Here is a 22,267-nt window from a genome sequence, read left to right as displayed (position 1 = left end):
TGTACACCCATCCAAATGTATGTACATCCATCTGAATGTATGTACATCCATCTGAATGTATGTACATCCATCTGAATGTATTTACATCCATCTAAATGTATGTACATCCATCTAAATGTATGTACATCCATCTAAATGTATGTACATCCATCTAAATGTATGTACATCCATCTTAATGTATGTACATCCATCTAAATGTACGCACATACATCTGAATGTATGTACATCCATCTGAATGTATGTACATCCATCTAAATGTATGTACATCCATCTAAATGTATGTACATCCATCTAAATGTATGTACATCTATCTAAATGTATGAGTTCTTCCGCATCAGAGCTCACAATAAAACGGAAGTCCATTAAATGCAGTAAATATCGCCAATATTCAATAAATAGCAATAATAAATTACGGGTGCATTTTCTTCTGACCAATATTCATCGATTTCCGTCCACTGCCATTATTGAAAAACCTAATATATCTTCACTTCACTGGTCATTACTTTGCAATTACCACCTCAGAATAGCTGTAGCTAGATTTATGGAATGCGTTGATTGCATTCAGGATGGTTGCCAACCATGCGAGATTCATGTTAACTGAGATATAGGAGCTAGACAAGTCGTTGCCACGTGTTTTGGATTCTGAAAGGAGACGAAGAATGGGCGGGTTTGATCTCACATGATATTGGTATGCGATGGGATAAAGTAAGTATTGCTTTTCTTCAATGTCTACCTCTGTGCCGTCGTCGTTGTTGGTGCGGGTGCGTTTAGCCTGAAGACAGGACCGGTTGGTGGACGGGCCTGGTGAATACCGTCTACAGTACTGTTGTGGACACCTGTGACAAGCTCATGCATTCTTCCGTAACGTCCAGATTCAACGTATTCTGGCCAAATTTGTTCCATTTACGTTATGGAGGAGAGTTAGAAGATAGCCCCATAGCTGATTTACTTCTCATCACTTTTCATTGCTACTCACTGATCCCAACATGGCGAGGCTGGAGTCAATCAGATCTGCGACCATGGGTTTGCGAATTGGTCAGCAGATTATCCATTTTTGTGTCATCGCTCCTCAGTTACTTGGTGAATGGACATTTAGGCATTGTCTAATCTTCCAGTCATCACTGTTTATAAATCATTTTATTATACATGTATATGGCATGAAATGCCATGCTTTTAATGCATAACTTATAAAAATAGCGGTACAGACATAAGGATCTAGATGATGTATTTGTGTATAATCTTGTGTCTTGTGCCCCGACCGAAAAATAGTTGTCCAGGAAGGACAGAATTGAATTCGACCAGCAATTGGCATAATCCAGTGCTTGTTATTTAAATCGGCCAATGTACACGTGCACCCTGTACATTTCGCATTGCTTAACTTCAAAATCGTTCTACAGAAACAAGCCAGTATGCAGCCGATCAGTCCAATCAATCAACGCTCACGCAATGTTTCAGTTTGTTTTTTCAACCCACGGTTCAATAATGCCACTGCTCCAACTCAGCAAGGATGGAAAAAGCGCATAGTAATCTGTCAGCAGCTTATCCTTATAATAGTGGACATGACTGAACATCATATGTGGCTGTATGTCGAAGGGAAAGGCGACGTTACACCCGGATGACCTATTCCAACCAAAATACTGTCAACCCACACTTTTTGGTGTAAGGACTTCTCAGTTGCGAATTGCGAATAAGCTGAGGCTCTCGAGTAGCGAACGAAAACGACTTCAGAGCAAATGCTCAAACACGTCGAAATAAACGAAGTTTCCGGTGTAGAAGTTTAAAATGTCCTAGGATAAAATGTCCAGGAACAAAGGATTCTATTATGCGCTTCAATCTCTGAGCTATTGACGGTCAGGGTCTCTATAGAACCATATTGCAGAATACAATAGGGCCGGACACTTTTTCCAGGGGGGACACTTTTTACTTTTACACCGGTAACCTTAAATCGCATAAATGACTCGCCGATTTTCTCATACATCATATTACAACCACCCAATACTTTCATCCATGGAACCATTCCACTGGCAGAGAATATGCAGCAAATAATATACTTTCTCATAACGTCTGCCTGCATGCACTACTGGTCGTCATGATGAGCAGTTGGAAGGATGAGGTATTCAGCTGTATCAAAAACAGCGGATTTCATTATTGAAAGGAAGCCTGCATTCTACTTTCAGAAACAATATGGCTTCGATGACATGCTGCTGGCTATCACTCCTGCTGTGTGGATAATGATGACGGCAGCCATGGCAACTCTCCAAGAAGGTAAGACAGCTGAGGGAGTAAACAGACACACGTGGCCATTCTGGACAGGCGAAGAATTCAAATGAACCCAGGTGGCCTTCAGATTTGATCATGAACGCACTCACGCGCCAACAACCATCGCAGAAGGCCGGCTTTACATAGGACTCATTTTGAAAGTGACATGTTACAAGTCAAAAACTTAACTCTATGTAAACCTCGCCTTACTGGAATGAGCCAATTATCAGCTCAGTAACGAAGTCAAGAGGAAAAACACTTTCCCCTGACGAAATCGATGTGATTGTTTCTTTCAGTTGAAGGCATCATGTGTAAAGGTGTCCTGACTACTGACATACAACTCTACGCCAAGTACGACAAGCAGAACCTGACTTCTCCCAACTACCCACGGCACTACGATGGGTAAGTACATGTAGTATAATCCGGTGTCTTCTTCTTCTTCTTCGTGTTATTTGTTTTTCTTCTTTGCCTCCTCCTTCTGCTTCTGCTTCTGCTTCTTGTTCGTCTTCTTCATCTTCATCGTCGTCTTCTTTACCTTCATTGTCTTCTTCTTCTTCTTCTTCTGATCCATATTCGTCTCCTGGTCATACAAATGGCCGCAAGAGTAAAACAAACGAACTGTTTACAAATCATAAAATAAATGTGGGCACTGGGTAAACACGACTGCATCCACTTCGTACACGCAACACCACAGTTAAACTCATAAATAATATAGAATTCATCAGTAGAAGTAATTAAATACCACATTTGGGTTGTTTGGTATCCATAGGCAACTATAACACTTGACCAAACTGTGTTCTTGGCGCCTACTGACCGAATAGGGAAAGCGGAAACGAATGTTTGGTCCAATTACGCCCATGTCAACGTATTGATGGACGGAGGCAGCCGGAGAATCAACATTCATTCCTTGAGTTATTGACTCCGTGTTTTATTGCCTCTTGGTTCGACAGCCATATAAACTAAGGGTGCAGAGTACCTTGACCCGCTACTTAATGGATGGATATGTAGGGAGGCCATGATAAGCATGATAACATGCAAGTGACAATGTAATAAACTCGATGTAAACACAAGTTTAAACCACAAGTAGACACAAAATATAACCTAATTGCAAACATTATTTGTTATCAAGACTTTGATCCCCAGATCACTTGATCACTTCTCCTGCGGTCTTATCAGCCCTGACCATTCCTTTCCAGGAACACCCAGTGCCGATGGCGAATCAGTTCCGACACGAAAGGAGATCAGATCGTGTTAGAAATCAAGGACTCCTTGATACAGAATAGTAGACCCTGTAGCAAGGACTATTTGGAGGTCAAAGATGGTAAGCTGCTTTTGCAGGATTTAAAAACCCGACTTCAGGGTGTAAGGTCAGTTGGGACAGTTATCCCCTACAGGGTGGACAGCTGGTAGTACACATACACAAATAAGGTTGTACTGCATACCTTACTCGGCCATAATGATTTTTAAGGTCGGAGTTATACACGTTGTCACCAGCGTTAAAGGAAGGCAGTTAATAGGCAGGGGCAAGGTAAGCAAGATCATTGTGTTGACACCATAACATCTTTCTCTGATGAGATGTCTGTTTTGTTTTGCTTCAGGTGCGCACATATGGGATCACACGATAAAGCGATGGTGTGGGAACGTGGTACCCTCTAATCTCATCAAGAGTAACGGACGAGACCTCCTCGTCACCTTCAGGGTGGACAATACAAATAATTACAGGGGCTTTCTCATGTTTTATTGGAAAGAGCCGAGACGTGAGTATATGGAGTTGAGGTACATCGTCATCATCATCATGGTTATCTTCATAACAAATTTGGTAGCTCCAAAATTGTAGGTTTTTCAACAGCTGCTGCAAAGCCATTCGTCTTCGACAACTGCTACAAAGCTGTCGGTCTTTGATAGCTTCTACAATGCTGTTGGTCCTCGACTGCATGTTTTCTTTAATTAATCATCAATTGGCAGTCAATACAGCTGCCTCGTGCTTCAGATGAAGATGTAATTGCTCATTTTTCATTTTCAGCGCTTACGTTTTACTCTCCAGCAGAATACAGAACATCCAACATCGTCCTCGCTATCCTCTCAGGGGTGGTAATCTTCTCCTTCCTCGTGTCCTTTCTCTTCGTCTCGATCAAGTCTGAGATCCGGTCCGCACAGATGCGGCTCCCCTGGCTGAAGTCCACCCGGCTTCACCCCATCATACATACGAACTCAGTCTACCGTAGACACACAGACGAGGAAAGCGCTTCCTGCACGGAGTTGTCATTTTCGACGCCTCAACGAGCATCCTTTCCATAGGGGAAACTCATGTGACATGCTGAATCGAGTGCTGTCGATTGGTGCGTCCCCCTGGCCGCACAGATCCATCCAGCTACACGCTATCACATGAGAACGACTGCTAAACAAGCGGATGAAGAGAACGACTACTGCACGGATTAATCATTTTTGACGCCTCAGGCATGGGAACAATCTCTATCTCAAGTTCGTTGCGCATGCTCCACTTGGAAGTGAAAACATGAAATTTTGAAAGTAACGGACGTCTCATAAAATTTCATCTGAACCTCTCTATTGTCGGCGTATTTTGAGAAGATCAGAGTGGTCCATCGTATAGTCAATATTGCAGTGTTGGCATACAGAAGGAGAATAGCCTAAGCATTCAGCTGTAGATCACGGAGTTTTATGTCTCATATCAGTGGATGTGAGAACATATGTCGTATAACCCACCAACAGTAGAACTTTGCCTGGGCTTTGTAGGAGTTTCTAAACTGCGCGGCAAACGTGTCTTTTGACTTATTCGTAGATTCATCTTAGCAAGTATGTATAAAGACAGTCATGACAGTGAGCCATGCCAAGATAGCGTACCGAGCAGAGTTCTCAAGTCAAATTGCTCTTACGCTTGTGATGCAATATTTATTTTCGGATACGGTGCGGGGAAGGATGGAGAAGGCCGTAGGACCATCACTCCATTACCAGGGAGGTGTATGACAACTCCCTGCCATTACTAACTTTACAACTCAAACCACGGAAATAGGCTCTGAAGCGGAGTACGTTTTATTGCATTGTTCGCACCGTAACCAACATTATTGTTCAAAAGTCATAATAATGATTATAGAAAATGTACGTTGAATAATAAAACTATGTATATATAATATAAACAAAAATCTGCTGTTAGTTTCCATCTTTCTGAGAGTTATCATTGTCGTACTAACGTTTAATTTTTCTGCACACATTTCATTTTGCATTTCTGCACATATTTTGAGATGGTCCCTCATTTTCATCCTCGAATCCAGGGATGACATCATTCGTTTTTTGTACTCGGCTGCACGATGGCATTCTTCCAGCATGGCCGATGTTTCTGAGTGGCCCGAAACTCGCGGAAAGGTACTCGAATTTCTTTTTATTGGCATAATTTAGTCTCTTCTAATGAGGTTTATCATTAAGAATGTACTTTTTGGAATCTTTTAAACATTAAACATAGATATTTTGCACAAAATTTTGACTGTGCAGAGCAGTTTTTAGCTCGTAAATTTATGGATTTTTGAAATGGTACTACTGTTCAAAGCGAACCATGAAAAATATCTTTGCGATGAGGGTGCCTTGATGTATAGTAGTTTTATTTCTGGTGATTCATTCAGGATAGTTTTATAGAAAGGGATGGAATGGAGTTCTTGTATTGACTTATCTTGTCTTGCTCGTCTCCTGCAAGTCCCACACACCATGTTTGTTATGGCTTTCTACGTCACCTGGTCTTTTGTTCGGGACTACTTTTAGACCAACATGTGCGTTTACTAGCCGAAATAAAGCCTTTTATGGGCATGTGGGTAGTTATCTCTTTGATGCCCCTACTATACTAGTGGCCCTGGCCCCATTTCTTCAGGTTCTTCTTCTTCAAGCAACTCTGTAGACCACCTTTTGGCATAGAACGCAGAGTGTGGATGAGGTGTGCATGCTTCAAGACGTTATGTGACTACAATATTTCTTGTTTAATTTTCAGACTTGGAAAGAAGCTCAAGCTATTATTCGACAAAGTTACCCAAATATCACAGTAAGTATAATACAGTAAAAGGATGCTACTATACTTGATTGACTGTAATCTTACGACATCATTAGTCTTCATCCCCAGCTGTACTGTGTCTCTGCTTAGCTCTCATTGAAATTATCTTTCAGATTCAGGTCCTACCAGAGTATTCCGCTACAAGTCCTAGCCACCCACACGACTTCCAGACTGATCGTGTGAGAATCTTCGTGGATGCTGACGGCGTTGTGGTGCAGGTCCCCAAGATTGGATGATCGAACATACAATTCCAAATGGTCAAGATTGAAAATCATATCCACGACCTGACCTGTGTTCTAATCCTGTCTGAGTTACTCAAAAACTTCATCAGAAGCCAATGACTAGGCTTCACCATAAAACTGTTTGGAAATTGGCTAAACCCTTCCTGATATAAAGTTTCCAAGAAAGTATAAACTTTGAACTTTTCATAACGCGCTTGTCATCCATTGAAAATGTCGTCATTCATGAACACACCTGAAGATGAATGGGTTCCTCCGACAGAAGAGGAACAGCAGGTTATGCGAGCTCGTCAGGTCAGGTCCAACAAGATCAGTAAGATTCTCGGCGAGTATCTCTTGAAGGGCTACAGGATGTTGGGGACAACTTGTCCTGATTGTGACACCATTCTCCTCCGAGACCGCCAGCAGAAAGATTTTTGTGTTGCTTGCACGGAAATCGATGTGCTGCCTGATAACAAGGAAGTAGAACACAGCGCTGGTAATGCTCCATCCAGTGCTAACGGTGTCCCTAACGTGGAGTTTGAATCGGCTGAGCAGATTCTGAACGGAGACGGTTATGCGGGCGCTGTCTCTGATGAACCTGCGCCGTTTCAAATAAACGGGCAGCGTCCCAGTCAAGAACCCCGGATCATCTCCCTAACACGTGAACATTCCAGATCGTTGAACAGCAGTTTCCGTGCCGTGTCTCCGGTTCCTTTGGACTTTGTAGATGGAGCTCACGATCCAAGGACACCGATATATACAACGTCGCCTTGTTTAAGTAGGACAAAAACTGTCCTGGAACAGAAGTTACAGTGGGCTACAGATGAACTACAGAGAAGTCTGAGTGTTGAGGGTAGTATACAGTTGTGCACTTTGATTAAAGTGTCTCTAGAAACGCTTGAAACTTTGTCCAAACATCAAGCTAAACTGGCACCAGAAAAGTGAATAACTCCACAGTAGCCAGCTACAAAATGTCTAAAATGGGAAGTCTTCCACTAGGTTTTCTTGAATCTCCTCACCTTAAAACCAGGTCACCAAATCCTGTTAGTATATTGTTTAAACGTTCTCTTCGCTGAAGTGTCATGCATGTCCACTTGAGCACCCTTGCATGTTTTCAGTATTGTCCTGCATGTAATAGGGCCCAAAGAAGACTTTGATAGGAGGGAAACAACAGACAGGAGCCAAATGAGCGAGGTTAAGTTTCATGTTTCAAGTAAACAGTAGTTTACAATACATTGGCGGGCTTGTACGAGAGATGGTTTACCACTATTGAGTTCAAACTAGACCCAGTCTCCTAATTTGCATACCAGTCCTCGGGTGACCTCCAATTGGATGCTTTGGCCCTCTGCCTATAGTCTCCCTTTAAGGCCCAATCTACTCTGAGCTGGCTGAAATATCTCATTGTGGTGTGTGTTCAGCCAGATTCTGTTCCATGTACATAACGCACATAAAATGGAAAAATAAAGCCCATTGGAGCTTAAATGAGGATGTTATCAGAGTTTGTCTTTGGTTGTGACAAGTGGAGACCTAGGAGCACGTTATTTGAATTTGTCTCTGGTTGTGACGTTATTTTAATATCACAACTGGATCAGTACAGGTCCTAACAGGCTTGGCTCTTATCAAGGCAAAGGAATTCGGCATCTGCAATGAAAATCGTGCATTGTCTTCTCTTGTTGTTGCAAGAATCAGTATTTCTCTTTACAGAACAACATTGAAATGATGTAAGAGTGAAATAGTTGATCATATGGCAAGCATGGCATTTTTATCTCCTTGGATAGTGGTGTATCTAGTCCCTTACTTTCTGTTTAAAAAGGCCTAGTCGTTCACAGGCCATTGTTTTGATAAAAAGATAACCGATCCTTAAAGCTGCGTGACGAGAGATTCGCCATGTTCGATCATAATTTCCGAAATTGGTCTTCAGAGGACAAAGTCACAACCGAATGGTTAAATAAGTTCGCTTGAACTGGTTGTGGCATAACAGTGCCCGTGTGGACTCCGAACTCGTCCTTGCATAAGTAGGATGACTGAGGCTTATTTGTCTGAGGGACAAGACTTGTACATGTGATGGCAGCGTCTGAACTCATGTCGACCCCAAAAGTTACGGTTGTGACTTCTCACTAATGAAAGACGTGTCTCTGCAATGTGCAACTCCAACTTCTCATCTCTTTGTTTCCATGGTGTGATAAACTGCTAACTGGCGAGGTGGTCAATGTCACCAAAGCTTTAACGGAACCTAGTCTGTTGGATGCGACGAAGCCGCGGTCCCTGGCTGGTCACGTAAAATACCCAATAGCCTACATGTAACCTGTTCAGTGGCCAAATCTTTAAGGATGGATAGAGATCCAGGATGATGAGGATGCTGATCATGGTAGAGTGCCATTACTGTGTGTGTTATTGCGAGTCCGAATTGATTTCAGCTTGCGGAACGATATCGACAGATTGAACCTACCAGTTATCTTTCACCTTATCTATCGACCAGGTCGTGAGTCGATGATTATGCCACGCATTGAGTAATTTTAATCTCTTGTCTTCCGACTATCTTGATATCCTAGTTTCGACATATGTTGACCTGTCCGTCCAAATATTTTTGGTGGTCTCTTCAAGGTGTTCAGGAAAATATAACTAAGAGGGTCGAAATGTTCCGCAGGGCCGCGCAATCTTTGGGAAAGACAGTCTTCCTGACGTCCCAAACGTCACTGAGAGCACAACCTCTCATTTCAAGCATAGGAACATGTCGGGGACGACGGACACTTGTGACCAAAGCTTCTGCCACCGAGGATGCGGCTGCTGTCAACAGAAAGGCGAGGCTGGAGCTTGCTGTCGCTTACCGAGTCCTAGACAGGTAAGAGACACATCCGCTTATGCACCTAATAATATAGCTACTCCGTTCGTTTGCGTGAAGTTGGATAGCTTGGAGCTCAGAAATGTACGCTCGGCGCATTAGTGGATGTTGTACTGGGTCAACATCTACCCTGCCACAGCATCGCCCGACCCGTCACCGGTCACAGGAAAACCAGGCGCATGTCGCTCTGAGCTTGGCAGGATGAGACGGACTGGCAGTTCATTTCACAGTTGTCTGCCTTTTGTGAAAGCTGAGCGCATCGTATAATCTGCTGTTTCAGATATGGTATGAATGAAGGCGTATGCAATCATCTAACCCTGATCACGAAGGCCACGAATGGAGAGGGCCAGGTCATGCTTCTGATTCCGCATGGGAGACACTGGAGTCAGGTAAGGCGGTGGGGCAGAAGAACACGTCCCCTTGACTGCAAGTCTCCAGACAATTAACTTGTGTCAAGACTAAGACGCAATTGATCTTGCCATTGCTAACCTCAGTCACAACCCGATAGTCGTTAGTCACATCGTGCCAACACACCGCGACCGAAAATGGTGGTTCTCACGTGAACGAATTACTATATCTTTCATAGGTTACCGCTTCTTCACTGATCGGACTCAACTCTCAGAATGAGATCGTTGAGGGCGATGGACATAACGAATTGGCTGCCTCCACCATCCACCGGGGGATCCACAACATCAGGCCAGATGCCAGCGCAAACTGCGTCATGCACTTACATTCGCCATACGTAACTGCTTTGAGTAAGACATGTCCATTAATCCTTGTCCTTTCGTCCTACGTTTCGGCTACGTTTCGGCTACGTGTCTCATTCAAGACAACAACACTGACGTCCAACCAGATCGAGTTTAGGTGCGATTTAGGTGTCTGCAAACTCTCTGGATTAGTTTCACCGCTGCGATGGCGGTGATAGCGGTTGAATGAGATTTATCTATTTGTTTATACAACTCGCTGATAGCTTTGACGAGGTATGTGCACTAACAGGGTGCTGGCCATGGCCCGAAGCTGTCATCAGAGGTTTGAAATCGAAATATGGAATATTGGAGTAAAGTTTAGGATGTTCCTCTAACGAAGACACCTCCATACTGTTCCTTTTTTCAGGTTGTCTCGAAGACCCTCGATTCCTTATGATTCACCAACACATGATGCGTTTCTACAAGGGCGTTGGCTATGACGATAACTACTGTGGCTACCCAGAGGCCGTGGCGGAGGGGGAGAGGCTGGGGGCTTGCATGAGGGAGGATGATGTGCTCATCATGGGCAACCATGGCCTGGTCACAATCGGGGGGACGGTGGCTGAGGCTTTCGACAAGGCCTACTATGTTGAGAGAGCGGCTATGATTCAGGTGAGAGACGTGACGGCACGCTTTCTTGACAGTAACACTCACATTGTTGGCTTTGCTAGAGTGCAGCCAGGATGTCCATTCTGTGTTGTATCTAACATTAAGACTGCTACCACGACACAGTGATGGGCGGTGTTTCGTCTCATTCGGTCGTTTACAAACCGTCGGTTCAATGCATCATATGGGACTTTGTGACATTTACCATGATAGTCACGTATCTGCATTATAGACGATTCTCACTCAATTAGGTTTCTAGCCATTGCTTAATATCCATTACAACTGTATGTACGCTTGAAGGTTGTCTCCTTAAAACAGATTGTGACAATTACTACTTCGCTTCTTTCCAGTTGATAGCAATGTCATCTGGCAAGCCACTGAAACACATTCCCAAAGAGGTCTGCGAGAAAACATACCTGGACTCACGAAAAAAGCTGGAATTCTACGCTAATCAACACTTCAATGGCATGATGAAAGTCATACTGAAAGAAACTCCTGATGTGGCCGACTAGGCTATTGTCACTTCTATCAGGAGACGGGTGCATGGATTGGGACTAGTTTTCCTTTGATGGTAGAATATGAATTTGTCTCTATACGAATAGGATAGGCCAGAGTCCCAAGGTTGTGCATATTTGTCCATGTAATTTCAAATGTCCTCACTGACTAAAGTCACAACCTACTAAAAGGTAAGGACAGGGTGAAGACAAGTCGAAGGCAGCTCACACTTTATCTAAGGTAATTGGTTTTTGTAGGCATGCATCTCAAATCCTTCAAGGTGACGATCATGTTTTGGGTCACACCGGTATAACTCATTGACAAATCTTAAATGTATGGGTCTACAAAAATAATAATGTTTGTGTCAGGAGCACATAATAAATCACGTCAATTTGTCTTTGACTGCTATCCCTATTGTGTCACGGAGAGCAAGTTTATGGTCTTTGATTGCAATTTCCATTGAGCCCAATTGGTATTGACGACAAAGTCACAACCAGAAGACCGGGTCGTTCAGATGGGATTTCTTTTGCCGTGCGACGGACGAAACAGCCGGATTTACAGTCACTTTGCAACTTAGGTCAGCCTCACTATCATAATGCACTGCAGGTTTGAACAATCAGTTGTTTTTCATTATAATGTATGTTTTGTTTTTTTGTTCATTGTGTTAGTTTGTTTGATAGAGAGAAATTTGTACTTATTACCCGACTTATTATCTTGGGAACAATGATTGGTCAAATCTTGATAAACAAACCAGCTTGAACTGAACTGAAGGCCCACTTCAAAAATCTCGGTCAAAGCTCCAGCCCTCGAAAACAGAGATTTTAGGATGGTCACAAGCTATCTCAAGATTTGACCCCAATCCTTCCAAATTTATCAGTACAGTAACGTTCTCTGTTACAATGGCAAGGGCAATGTGCTGATCTGGGGCACAGAATGTCGTAACCTGTCGAAGTAGTTCACATGGTTAAAGCCATGTATATCAACCTGGGCAATTTGTGAGTCACGACGTATAAAAGCCAGTCAGAGTTAGTGTCACAACCTACAGGAATATTTTTCACAACTTACATGTACAGCCATCCAGAATAACGTCACAACCTCCTAGACATCAGCCATTGAGGTTTAATGTTGCAACTAACGAAATCGCCTTTTTACTTAATGTCACAACCTACGGTAGATAAGAACCTTCTTACAATTACGGTAGTTTTGTTTGCTTGGCTTGGGTTGTTACTTTCTAGGTTCCACTTTATCTGAGAGACAAGTAGCAAGCAAACATGAATGCGTTAAAGACAAGAAAACCAAACGCAGCACAGGAGGCATAGCTTGGAAGTTGTCTCTCCTGGTGATGGTGAAAATGGTTGGGACCGTCTCCAGGCTGTGCCTGTCTCAAGGTTGTGACAATGACAGAGTAGCTTGCCTCCTTGAGACGAATGAAGAGTTCCCTTGATTGTGACTGTCCACAGGTTGTGACAATGACAAGGCAGCTTGCCTCCTTGAGACGAATGAAGAGTTCCCCTGATTGTGACTGTCCACAGGTTGTGACAATAGCCAACCTTGGGTTATTGCCACAAGGAGCTACCAAGGCTGTTGATTGTTATGGGCAATCTTAGTCTTACTGGTAGTGGTAGAGGACACATCTGTGGCTCAGTCCCACGGAACTTTGTCTGTCGGCTTCAGAAAAAAGGTTTTAGGTTTGAAATGAGCTTAATGTAAGAAAGACCATCAACAATCGAACAAAAGATTTCGTCAGATCATTTAGATTTATTAGCTTCCAAAACTTGAACACTTCCTTTAAAATCTCACTTTGCATTTGCTTTGCATACAGAACCGCTTTGACATCAACTGTTCACAGGGTGGCCCCAAAAAGTCCCTCGTTTCAACTCTAAAAGATTGTCGTCACTTGTTATTTGTTCAATACAGATATGAACTTGAAGCGTCAACATGGAAGTTATAATACAAGGCTAAAGACCCATTCTTCCCTATAGATAGCAGAGTCAACTCTTCTTGCCATTTTATGCTTAAGCACCGCATTGAGAGGTCCGCATAGTACATCATGCAACGCATTACGCAAATTGACCTATTCAGATTCCTCCTCTTTAAAAATATAAACATATGAGATCACCTTGAGCTTTGAACTACCAAATAACCGGGATAGTGGGTAAAAAAACAATACAAGCTCAGAGTAAAACTTTGTTTTTAGTGACAGATCCCCAACATTGAACATCTCACGCTCACACTGGAGGTCGCTGATATGAATAGCATGCTGGATAGCGTTAAGATGCCCGACACACTCCGGGTGATCAAGCCATTTACTAAAGCACACAGTTGCTGACCTAAATGCAGAGCCCAATGCGAATAGGCCACAATTTCCTTTTAAAAACAACACTTGATATGAATAAAGACCAGGTAGTAAATGCTTTTACTTGAATCTCCATGTACACTTTGGGCCTCCCAGTACAAAGCTGAAGTAAATGCATTTACAGTCTTTATTCATAACACCCATTAAAAACAGTCTTTCTGCCAACATTTTATATTCCAGTTAAAATTCTACTTAAGTTGAAAAAAACATGCAGTCAAAAATTCCTCAACCAGTGTAGATTATAGAAAACACATGATATGATAGACTAACAACACAATCAAAGACCACATTCCACCCAGAAAACATTAATGGTTGCACTACGCCCAGTGCATATGTGCTCTAGACCCCAAAATTGCTAGAATTGGGGTGTTTTTTCCAGTTCCATCATCTTTCCTGCACAGCCACAATCAGCTCCCTTACTTTACCCTGTTTAAAGCCCCCAGAATCGGTCCTCGGCTGGATGGATGCGTACAACTTCCCTGGAAGATATTCATACTCACAGTAACCATTCACTGGTCAAGACAAACACAAACAGATCTTCCAACCCTCCATGGGGGCTATCATGACATGAAAGTACTGATGGGTTGGCAGACTTGCCAAGATGATTGCTGATGGCTCACAGTCCAGACTTTGATTCACCGATGCACTAAAATTAACCTAAATATCTCAACTGTATCACTGGTTCTTTAATAGATATTCTAAACCTCGCTTGCAGTACTCGTACGAGAGGAAGAGGGCACCACTTGCTATAAATGTCCTCACCACCGTTGGACCAAGTCCTCGGTAGAGAGCAAGCACACCTGAAAATACAAAGATAGATATTTCAACAACACTTGCTAAGAATTTTCATATTCAAGTAGACTTGTGGGACAGTCCAGATGAATCATGTCTCTTCCAAACACTAAATAGTTCCTTGGCTTTCAGAAACAGGTCTTCACTCTCTGTTCCCTATCAAATTAAGATCACACTCTGCCTAACACTTGACAGCAGAATTGAGAAGCCCAAACCCATCCCTGTACCCAAGAGCCTCCTTTGATAATGCTAACTTTAACGGATTAGTCATTTGAAGTTGTGAATACACAGTTTTGGTGAATGTTCTTAGAGGTAACTCATCCTTGCTTCATACTTGTCTTCACTGATATTCGGACAAACAGTAGACCTACTGGCATGCTGTTATCATTATGTTGAATATACATATCATAATTACATCTCTATCTTGTAACAACATGTCAGAAACTCCGGTCCAGACTGACAAACTTCAAGAGAGTCTTACCATCTTCTCTCACTACCTGCATGAACGTCCCGGCAAACGTGGCACTTTTCCCCTCAGAGATTTGGATCCTTGACTTGACAACGTCGGTAGGGAAGATTGCGACCCAGAGGGAGACACCACCGATGCCACCACATAATACCGTCTTCAGCGGTCCTGGAAAGGAAATATGACACAAACAGTGAGGTTTTAACTCATTCTCCACGCAGACATAATATTCTAACACCTTCTCCTTATTTAGCCGCCATGGTCATTGGTCTGAAAGTTGTTAGACATAGCTATACATCGCGTCGTGCAGTGGTACCTGCACTTCAAATCTGACTTATAGCTCCTCAGCAAACTGATCAGTTCTTTACTCAATGCGATGGAATGCAGAAATTCTCACCTATGTCATCAGGAGTTTTTCCCGGAGGTGTGAAATAGTTCCGACTGATTTCGTAACCACCAAAAAAGACGAAGTATCCTGGCATCTCTCGACCTAATGTTGGCCCGAGTCCTCGGAACATACCGCGGACACCCTCCGTCTTGCAAATGTGTTTTGTTAGTGCATATGGCCCACTGAAAAATAGAATAATTTCATCATGAAGTTTCAAAATTTGAAATGAGCCTACTACAGCTGTTCCAGATGCCTGTTTACAAACCCCAGTGATTTTGGACTTAGAATTCCAGCTCAGGGAGTACTGGTCAAGGGAGAAACGAACAGTGCTTGTTTTTTCGGCTTCAATATACTTTTGACTTGTTCCCTAAAACATAGGCAGTGTTGGTCAAACTTGTTCACAACATTTAAAACCACACTTTTCCCCTCCCAGGTTGTGTCCCAATCAGGCCTTACCTCATCCAGTAGTCCAATCTCCACACAGATTGAAAGATACTCTCTCTCTGCCAACACCATTTAGGACACTTTACTCACCTGAATGTTTTTGATTTTTCCAGTTTTCCTTGGTCGACCATCTCTCTCATAGCCTGCAGTTTACACTTGATCAGCTCCGTTGGGCACAGAGCAAGAGAGGCAAAAAATGCCGCCCCACCACCGGCAAATGCTTTATGAATTGCTTTTAAATCATTCTCTTTCTCTACATGCACCAGTTTCATCACGGATTTTTGACAGATACCATAGAACATAAACAAGATGGCATTTTCTGCAATGTTCGCTGCGAGGGCCGGGACCGTCCCGGCGTACAGTCCGTGGAAGAAACCATCAGTTTTGTAAGTTTGCACAAAGCAGTGGAATGCATTCCTGTACAGAGTTGGAAATGTCTGCATTTTGACTTTGACTGTGTCCAGCGGCTGGCCTGAGAGGCAGTTGGCCACTCCGCCTGAAAATGAAATTGAAAGCGATATCAACAGGCTTTCTCGAGAAATTTGTAAGTGAAAAAAATCAAGCAACTCGAGCAAAGTCCTTGCGATGCATTTGATATTTTTGAGGACACAGATCAGATATTCTTTTTAATCTGTTCTTTGGAAACTTACCCACAGTACCGGCAGCGAGATCGACTGCAGTTTCCAGAGCATGATTCCTGGGGATGTGAGATCCCTCTACCTCCCCTGTGGTAGCCATCTCTAACTTTCTCAGCCTCTGAATAACTCTGTTCTTTATTGTCTCTCTACGTGCACTCTTCGGAAACCTCACTTCACTCCAAGTAAATAGTCTCGTAGTCTTGGTGTACGCAGTGAAAGGTGCCGCCTTCTGATTCTGCAGCCTGTGGGCTACCTTAATCAATTGTCATTTGGAACTGAAATGGAAAAAGGCCATTATGTGAGCACATCCTTTGGGAACTCCATGAACTCTTGTCTCCAGGTAAACAGGTGCTTGTCTCAATGACCTAACATGGCTGCCATGGTGACGGTCCAGGCAATGCAGGAAGGACGTGAAATAGGCTTTAGGCCCCTTACAATAAGTCAATACATACGGTAACTGTCTTGGATGCACTTTTCATGCATTGAAACACAGTATGCAACTATAGCACACAACTACCATATTATTGTTGTAATTGTTATAGGCTTTGTAGGCCTACAACATCATACATTGATACAAGCTAATTATATCACCTTTGATATTACATGTATTATCGAGGTAGGGATCACCTGAACTGAATACCACCATTCAAACTAGGATCGGTCTAAGCATAATAAACTTAGTATAGGCCTACCACCAAGGTCTGTGTCTTATTTCATTCAGATTACTGAAAATCGCCAAAACAAATGGGACATTGATAAAACAAGTGCCAACTCATGTATGCACGCTGTACATTTAGCGTGTTCGATTACTAGCGCCACGCTTACGCGAGTAAAACGCGAGTGAGCGCGAGTAAGCGCCAGTGCGTTCTTTTTCGTACTGGCGCCTCATCTCGTCAGGTTGGGAAGACATTGACACAACCTTCAAAGGGTCATTTAGCTGTACACGACAACATTACACTTGCGTTATACATGGGTGATACAAGGACGGACAATGGAACAATCAATCTCTGCCAGCTGGTTATCTGATCTCACGAGACTGGTTGTACCGAATATCTACCCGACAACTCTTTAAGTACAATTTGAGTTCTACTTGGGACCACAGTCATCTTAGAAGACTGGTGAATCCTCCCAAAGTCCCTTCTCTCATATCATGCAGAACGTGCCACCAAAAAGACATCAAAATATACATAAAAATCAATCAATCTGTCTACAGCGTAATTTTGGAAAGAAGCCCTCAAATTCGTTCTGGCGCCAGAGCGTTCGGGTTCGTTTCATACTGGGCATGCGCTTCAAGGCCCGAGATCGGGTGCTTACCGAAGCGCGGCGCTATAAATCGAACGCGCTAATGGTTGTATACATGTGCCACATGCGTCTGTATATATTTGTCAATGGGCTCGAGGCTGGTCCTTAGCAGGGGGCCGTCTCAAAATGGGGGCACCTCAACATTTATTATAAATAAAAAAGGGCCACTAATGGACTACACAAGCCATTGTCTTCAATAATGGATTTGATGCGGGTCGGATGCGGGTCTCCACGTTCCTCATGGAGTCCAAAATAGGATGACGTGAAGGTCTGCCCAGGGAGTCTAGATGCGGGTGGCTTGTTATGGTGCTAGGCTATTATTTATTGTCTAATGAATAAAATCCAAAACTGATGAATGACTATCGATCTATATCACACAACTTATCCCTGTAGTCTGGGCAAAACACCTCTTTTGTCGTGCACCAGCTTGAAACGTACCGAAATTTGCCGTGAATGAATACATGTATATGTATACATTTTTGGGTTTTGGCACATGCCCCTTCCCAGCTCATTAAATTCGTATTTATTCCCTTGGTAATAGAATATCCCAGAGACAGTTTTAGAGTGACCACAGGAGCTTAATCGCCCCCCCCCCACTCGACTGAAAAAGGGCCTCCTGAAATAAAGATATAATTCGACTGGTCTCGAAAAAACTGAACTTTTGAAATGCGCACTATTTCAAAAATAGAAAACTGAGTTTCAAAAACTACTGAAGTATAATCTTATTTTTTCATTATCAACTGTCCTTTCTGCTGAAATGTCTTCTATATTTCGTGGGACATATAGAAACTACATGAATTCAGATTCTCTGGTAGGCCTTCCACGAATTTTCAAAGATAGCCAATTTCTACTCCGTGGATGTGATGATCGTAACTTGGCGTGTGTTTAAGCCCCCGGTGTGGCCGCCACTGGAAGACTTCGCCCGTCAGAAAGAACACAATCTTCAAAAACTTTCGAAAGTTCGAGTTTCAAGTCTTGCAAAATACGGGGGTGACTCATTGAAATATCTTGGAGTTCGCCTGGGTCATCGTAGAGGTCAAACAATAGAGTCGCATTGCTCAAATCAAAATTAAAATCCTTGCACTTATCGCTCGCGAAGTATTTACGCGCATTGAAAACACAATTCAAATTCATGTCTGTTATATTAAGTTTTGACAACACCCTTCCTTTATAATCGGCCCGAACTGGGTTCCCGATGATGAGTTTATACCGCCCTCTCCGAATGACTTTGACATTTTGACCTTTGGTGATCACAGATCTGTTGGCAAAGTCGTTAACTAAAAGGCTCCAATAGTCTACGCCATCGGTGACATTTAGATTTGGCGTCATCCCTGCAGCAGACGAGAGGGTGGCTAACCAATCCACGGCGTGAAATAGACCGCTGTACAGGGTACTGTTCCGTAGTTTCTCGCTCCGCATTATAGTCGTGGCACGTGTTCCGCCCTCCCATTGGGTAAACTTCCCTCCACGCAATGGAGAGTTGGAACCAGCCTCGTCCACAGCCGCACCACTTGTAGTACTGAAGATGAAAATAGTGTCTTCGTCGATACCGGAAGATCGGATTTCGTCCAACACTCTACCAACTGCACTGTCCAGAGCGTAGATCATTTCATAAACTCTCCGCCGTTTTTTCCAGACATTTGGATGGTTCTCTGGCATTCTATACATCACTGGAGGCGAGGTTGGCTCTGCGATGGCTTGGAACGCCAGATAAAGGAATAGCGGACTGTTGTCTTTGCCAACAACATGGTCTCGTATCTTCTGCACAGCACGATCCGCAAAGACGTCCGTAAGAAATGTCCCGTTATAGCCATCGACTTGTTTGGCATTTTCCCAATGATTTGAATACGAGTTTCTATGATTATAATAATCTACCTTGCCTATGGAGCCAAAATATGAGTCGAATCCAATATCATTTGGTAGAAAACTGACATTTTTATGTTCTATATTCCAAGCCCCGATCATGTGTGTTTTATAACCAGCACCTCTCAGAACATTTGGTAAGAATGTAGCGTTTCGCGGCAAACAATTTGCTGCGGAAAAATGTGGATATAAACCGGACAAAATGGCCTCCTGGGTCGGTTCATCTGCATCCTCAACATATGACCAATTGAAGACCACGCCCTTTTTTGCCAGACGGTTCAGATTAGGTGACCTTACTTCCCAGTTTCTCCATCCAACGTCGTTCCAGCCTAAACCACTGGCAGTAACAAAAACGATGTGGGGCTTCTTTGTTATGACCTTCGTTTGACCTTCAGATACACTCTCAAGGTTACTCACGTCATTTCCGCCACTGGTGCTGCCACCTTGCGGTGTCCTTGAGGGATATACAGCAATTGAAAGAATAATTATCACAACAACTGAACAAATTCCGATTAGAATTTTGTAGACTTCTTTCATTGGAGCGTAATCGTAGGCGTAGTCACCTGATTCAACCTCGGCTGCAGCCTCCTCTGCCGATTCCAGGAGACGAGTTTGCTCATCCGACGCTTCGTCGTCGGATCCCACCGTCGACATTGCAAATTATATATAAGGTGAACGCGAAATTTGTACTAGGATCATTACGTCACTTTTGTTCAGGTCATTTCTTCCGTGCTCAGACATGGAAAGATCAAAAATCCTGCCTTTGTGGTAAATTGAAATCCCATTTCTTCGCAGTTGACGAAGTAGTAGGTGTTATCCTTTACTAGAACGTTCCTTCAAATCAACTAATCCAAAAGTATAAGAAGTCTTCAATGATAGGAAATATCCTCTCCTACTGCAAAGCAGAACAACATGTACCCGGTAATAAGAGCATGCACGAAAACTGTCCAGTTTTAGTTCGATAAATATATAATGGCCAGTGGGAATCAAGATTTGATTTATCTTGGTTTTATTCTGATTAAATTCACAAGTTTCTTATCCGTTTGCACCATATGTTTAATTTCCACAAATGTTAATGAATTTTCTGATATTTAATGCACGACTCCCGACCTCCCGCATCGCTCCTCTTGTCAACATAGCCACCTCGCGGCTTTCGCTCTATGGTGTGATTTTACCGAGTCAATACTCGCAGGATTCTCCTGGGTTCTGGCTGCTCCCTGTAGAGCAAGCATATATGTCACATAACGACCGAGCATCTTTCCGACCACAAGTCCATCACAGCTGCTGCTATAAACCCTAGGACAGTGAAAGGACAGTGCGGCAGATGTGTTGAAAGAAGGCCCGTCTCGAGATTTGAGAATTAAAAAAATACAAATGTTGTTGGGAAATTGTGTCCAACCTAGTTTAATCAATGACTACTAATGGTATACATGTGTATCGCATTTGTGACGCTTTCCCACTGCGCAGCTTTCCAAGATTACATAAGGATATGTGGTATATTATGCATTACAGAACATTCGTTTCACTGTTCATTTATAATTAGTCTTGCTTGAGATGACCCCTAATAATTAATTAATTGATGAAGTCGCTGCACCTTCATTTAATTGTCGTGTAAAGACTAGATACTTCGCCGCACCAGGTGTTCGGTTGTCATCCTATGAACGGAGACTGATATAAATAATCTATTATTGATCCTGGCTATTCTCTGGCAAGTAGGCCTACACGCACGCCCATTCTGTACATTGTATTCATCCATGCCTTCACTATATTTAGTGCGCGTATCCAACACCAGGTGACACCATAGTCAATTGCACGCGTGTCTACAGACCGGCTCTGGCCCGCCATTGTATCAGATCTCTGGGGTATATGTACGTGTGAATCTGCCAAAACCTGTGACCGAGTGTCATTTTCATCACAATGAGACCACCAAATTGAATAAATGGCGGAGGCCTTTAAAGGAAGTGTCGTGCGCATATACCCGCTTGGGTGTGGTAGTTTTCGCCTAGGCCAAGATCTGATATATCGGTGAGATCCTACTTCTTTAAGTTAGAAGTCGTCGTAGTAGATATGTCAGTAACAGCGTTAAAATACACAACATGCGTTTTGGACGTTTTGTGTTCACTCACTGACGCTATCGACAAGGGTGCCTGCAGCGTGCTAGGACTGAGAGTCAGTTCCTTTGAACAGCCCTGAAAAGTCATATCCTTCTCGGGGAAAATATCACCATTTTGAGGACCATGATTATTTGCGATTTCAGATTTGGGGAAAATATCAACTGTCATCTCATCATTTTCGGGGAAAATAGGCCTATCAGAATTTGGAGGACTATGATAACTTGCAACATCAGATGCAACTTCAGTTCCGCCAATAGCATTCGATGCGACTCCGGGGATAGACGTTTCTCTCCCAATGTCACGGGAATATTTTGAATTTATCACGTGACATAAAGGTGTCGCTACCCGTGTGTTTGATGATTCGCCAAGTCCAGTCATTTCGGTTGGCAAACTCTGAGCATTTCGATCGCTTTGTCGGTCCCGCGTTTGAAAATTAGGCCCAGGCATCGAAAATACTGGCTTATGTCTCCATTTATCAAATCTCTGTTGAGCCATCGAACCGTTCCCAGGATGCACCTGTCGCTTCCTCTTCCGGCACTTTTTGACCAATCGATGCAAAGCAAACCGGAAACGTCTGTTGCTAATGGCGTAAACAAATGGATTGATCACACTTTGAATACAGATACTGACGATTGCCACAGTCATAGCAATTCGCGTTTGTTTTGATTCAACTTGAGTCTT

The 22,267-nt window shown here is 43.1% G+C and overlaps 5 protein-coding genes across 7 annotated transcripts; 3 read left to right on the top strand and 2 right to left on the bottom strand.

Moving 5' to 3' along the window:
• Window positions 1–405: 405 nt before the first annotated feature.
• Window positions 406–5,369, top strand: LOC135493805 (tolloid-like protein 2). The gene is made up of 6 exons (XM_064781383.1): window positions 406–705; window positions 2,178–2,265; window positions 2,556–2,661; window positions 3,456–3,580; window positions 3,858–4,016; window positions 4,283–5,369. The coding sequence occupies exons 1-6, from the start codon at window positions 691–693 to the stop codon at window positions 4,555–4,557; spliced, it is 768 nt and encodes a 255-aa protein (XP_064637453.1). The 5' UTR covers window positions 406–690; the 3' UTR covers window positions 4,558–5,369.
• Window positions 5,370–6,544: 1,175 nt separating this feature from the next.
• Window positions 6,545–8,016, top strand: LOC135493479 (protein ZNRD2-like). The gene has a single exon (XM_064780844.1). The coding sequence runs from the start codon at window positions 6,766–6,768 to the stop codon at window positions 7,477–7,479; it is 714 nt and encodes a 237-aa protein (XP_064636914.1). The 5' UTR covers window positions 6,545–6,765; the 3' UTR covers window positions 7,480–8,016.
• A 1,073-nt stretch (window positions 8,017–9,089) lies between these two features.
• On the top strand, window positions 9,090–11,648 carry LOC135493615 (putative aldolase class 2 protein PA3430). Its single transcript, XM_064781088.1, has 5 exons — window positions 9,090–9,376; window positions 9,657–9,765; window positions 9,963–10,131; window positions 10,490–10,734; window positions 11,079–11,648. The coding sequence occupies exons 1-5, from the start codon at window positions 9,096–9,098 to the stop codon at window positions 11,238–11,240; spliced, it is 966 nt and encodes a 321-aa protein (XP_064637158.1). The 5' UTR covers window positions 9,090–9,095; the 3' UTR covers window positions 11,241–11,648.
• A 1,313-nt stretch (window positions 11,649–12,961) lies between these two features.
• Window positions 12,962–17,383, bottom strand: LOC135493955 (mitochondrial ornithine transporter 1-like). 3 transcript variants are annotated; one of them, XM_064781645.1, is made up of 6 exons: window positions 17,365–17,383; window positions 16,320–16,582; window positions 15,760–16,165; window positions 15,235–15,407; window positions 14,853–15,005; window positions 12,962–14,379 (listed from the first exon to the last, which is right to left on the bottom strand). In XM_064781645.1, exons 2-6 carry the CDS (start codon window positions 16,405–16,407, stop codon window positions 14,255–14,257), a joined length of 945 nt encoding a protein of 314 aa, XP_064637715.1. In that variant the 5' UTR covers window positions 16,408–16,582; window positions 17,365–17,383; the 3' UTR covers window positions 12,962–14,254. The 3 variants fall into 3 exon arrangements, with proteins under 3 accessions (XP_064637715.1, XP_064637713.1, XP_064637714.1); XM_064781643.1 differs by lacking the exon at window positions 17,365–17,383 and adding an exon at window positions 17,000–17,121; XM_064781644.1 differs by lacking the exon at window positions 17,365–17,383 and adding an exon at window positions 16,935–17,012.
• Window positions 17,384–17,896: 513 nt separating this feature from the next.
• LOC135493713 (arylsulfatase B-like) lies at window positions 17,897–20,765 on the bottom strand. The gene has a single exon (XM_064781243.1). It carries the CDS (start codon window positions 20,124–20,126, stop codon window positions 18,495–18,497), a length of 1,632 nt encoding a protein of 543 aa, XP_064637313.1. The 5' UTR covers window positions 20,127–20,765; the 3' UTR covers window positions 17,897–18,494.
• Between the last annotated feature and the right edge of the window lie 1,502 nt (window positions 20,766–22,267).

Source organism: Lineus longissimus, chromosome 9 (assembly GCF_910592395.1).
Source record: "Lineus longissimus chromosome 9, tnLinLong1.2, whole genome shotgun sequence".
Lineage (NCBI taxonomy): Eukaryota > Metazoa > Nemertea > Pilidiophora > Heteronemertea > Lineidae > Lineus > Lineus longissimus.
Note: the sequence above shows the minus strand (reverse complement) of the source record. Positions and strands in the feature narration are given on the sequence as shown.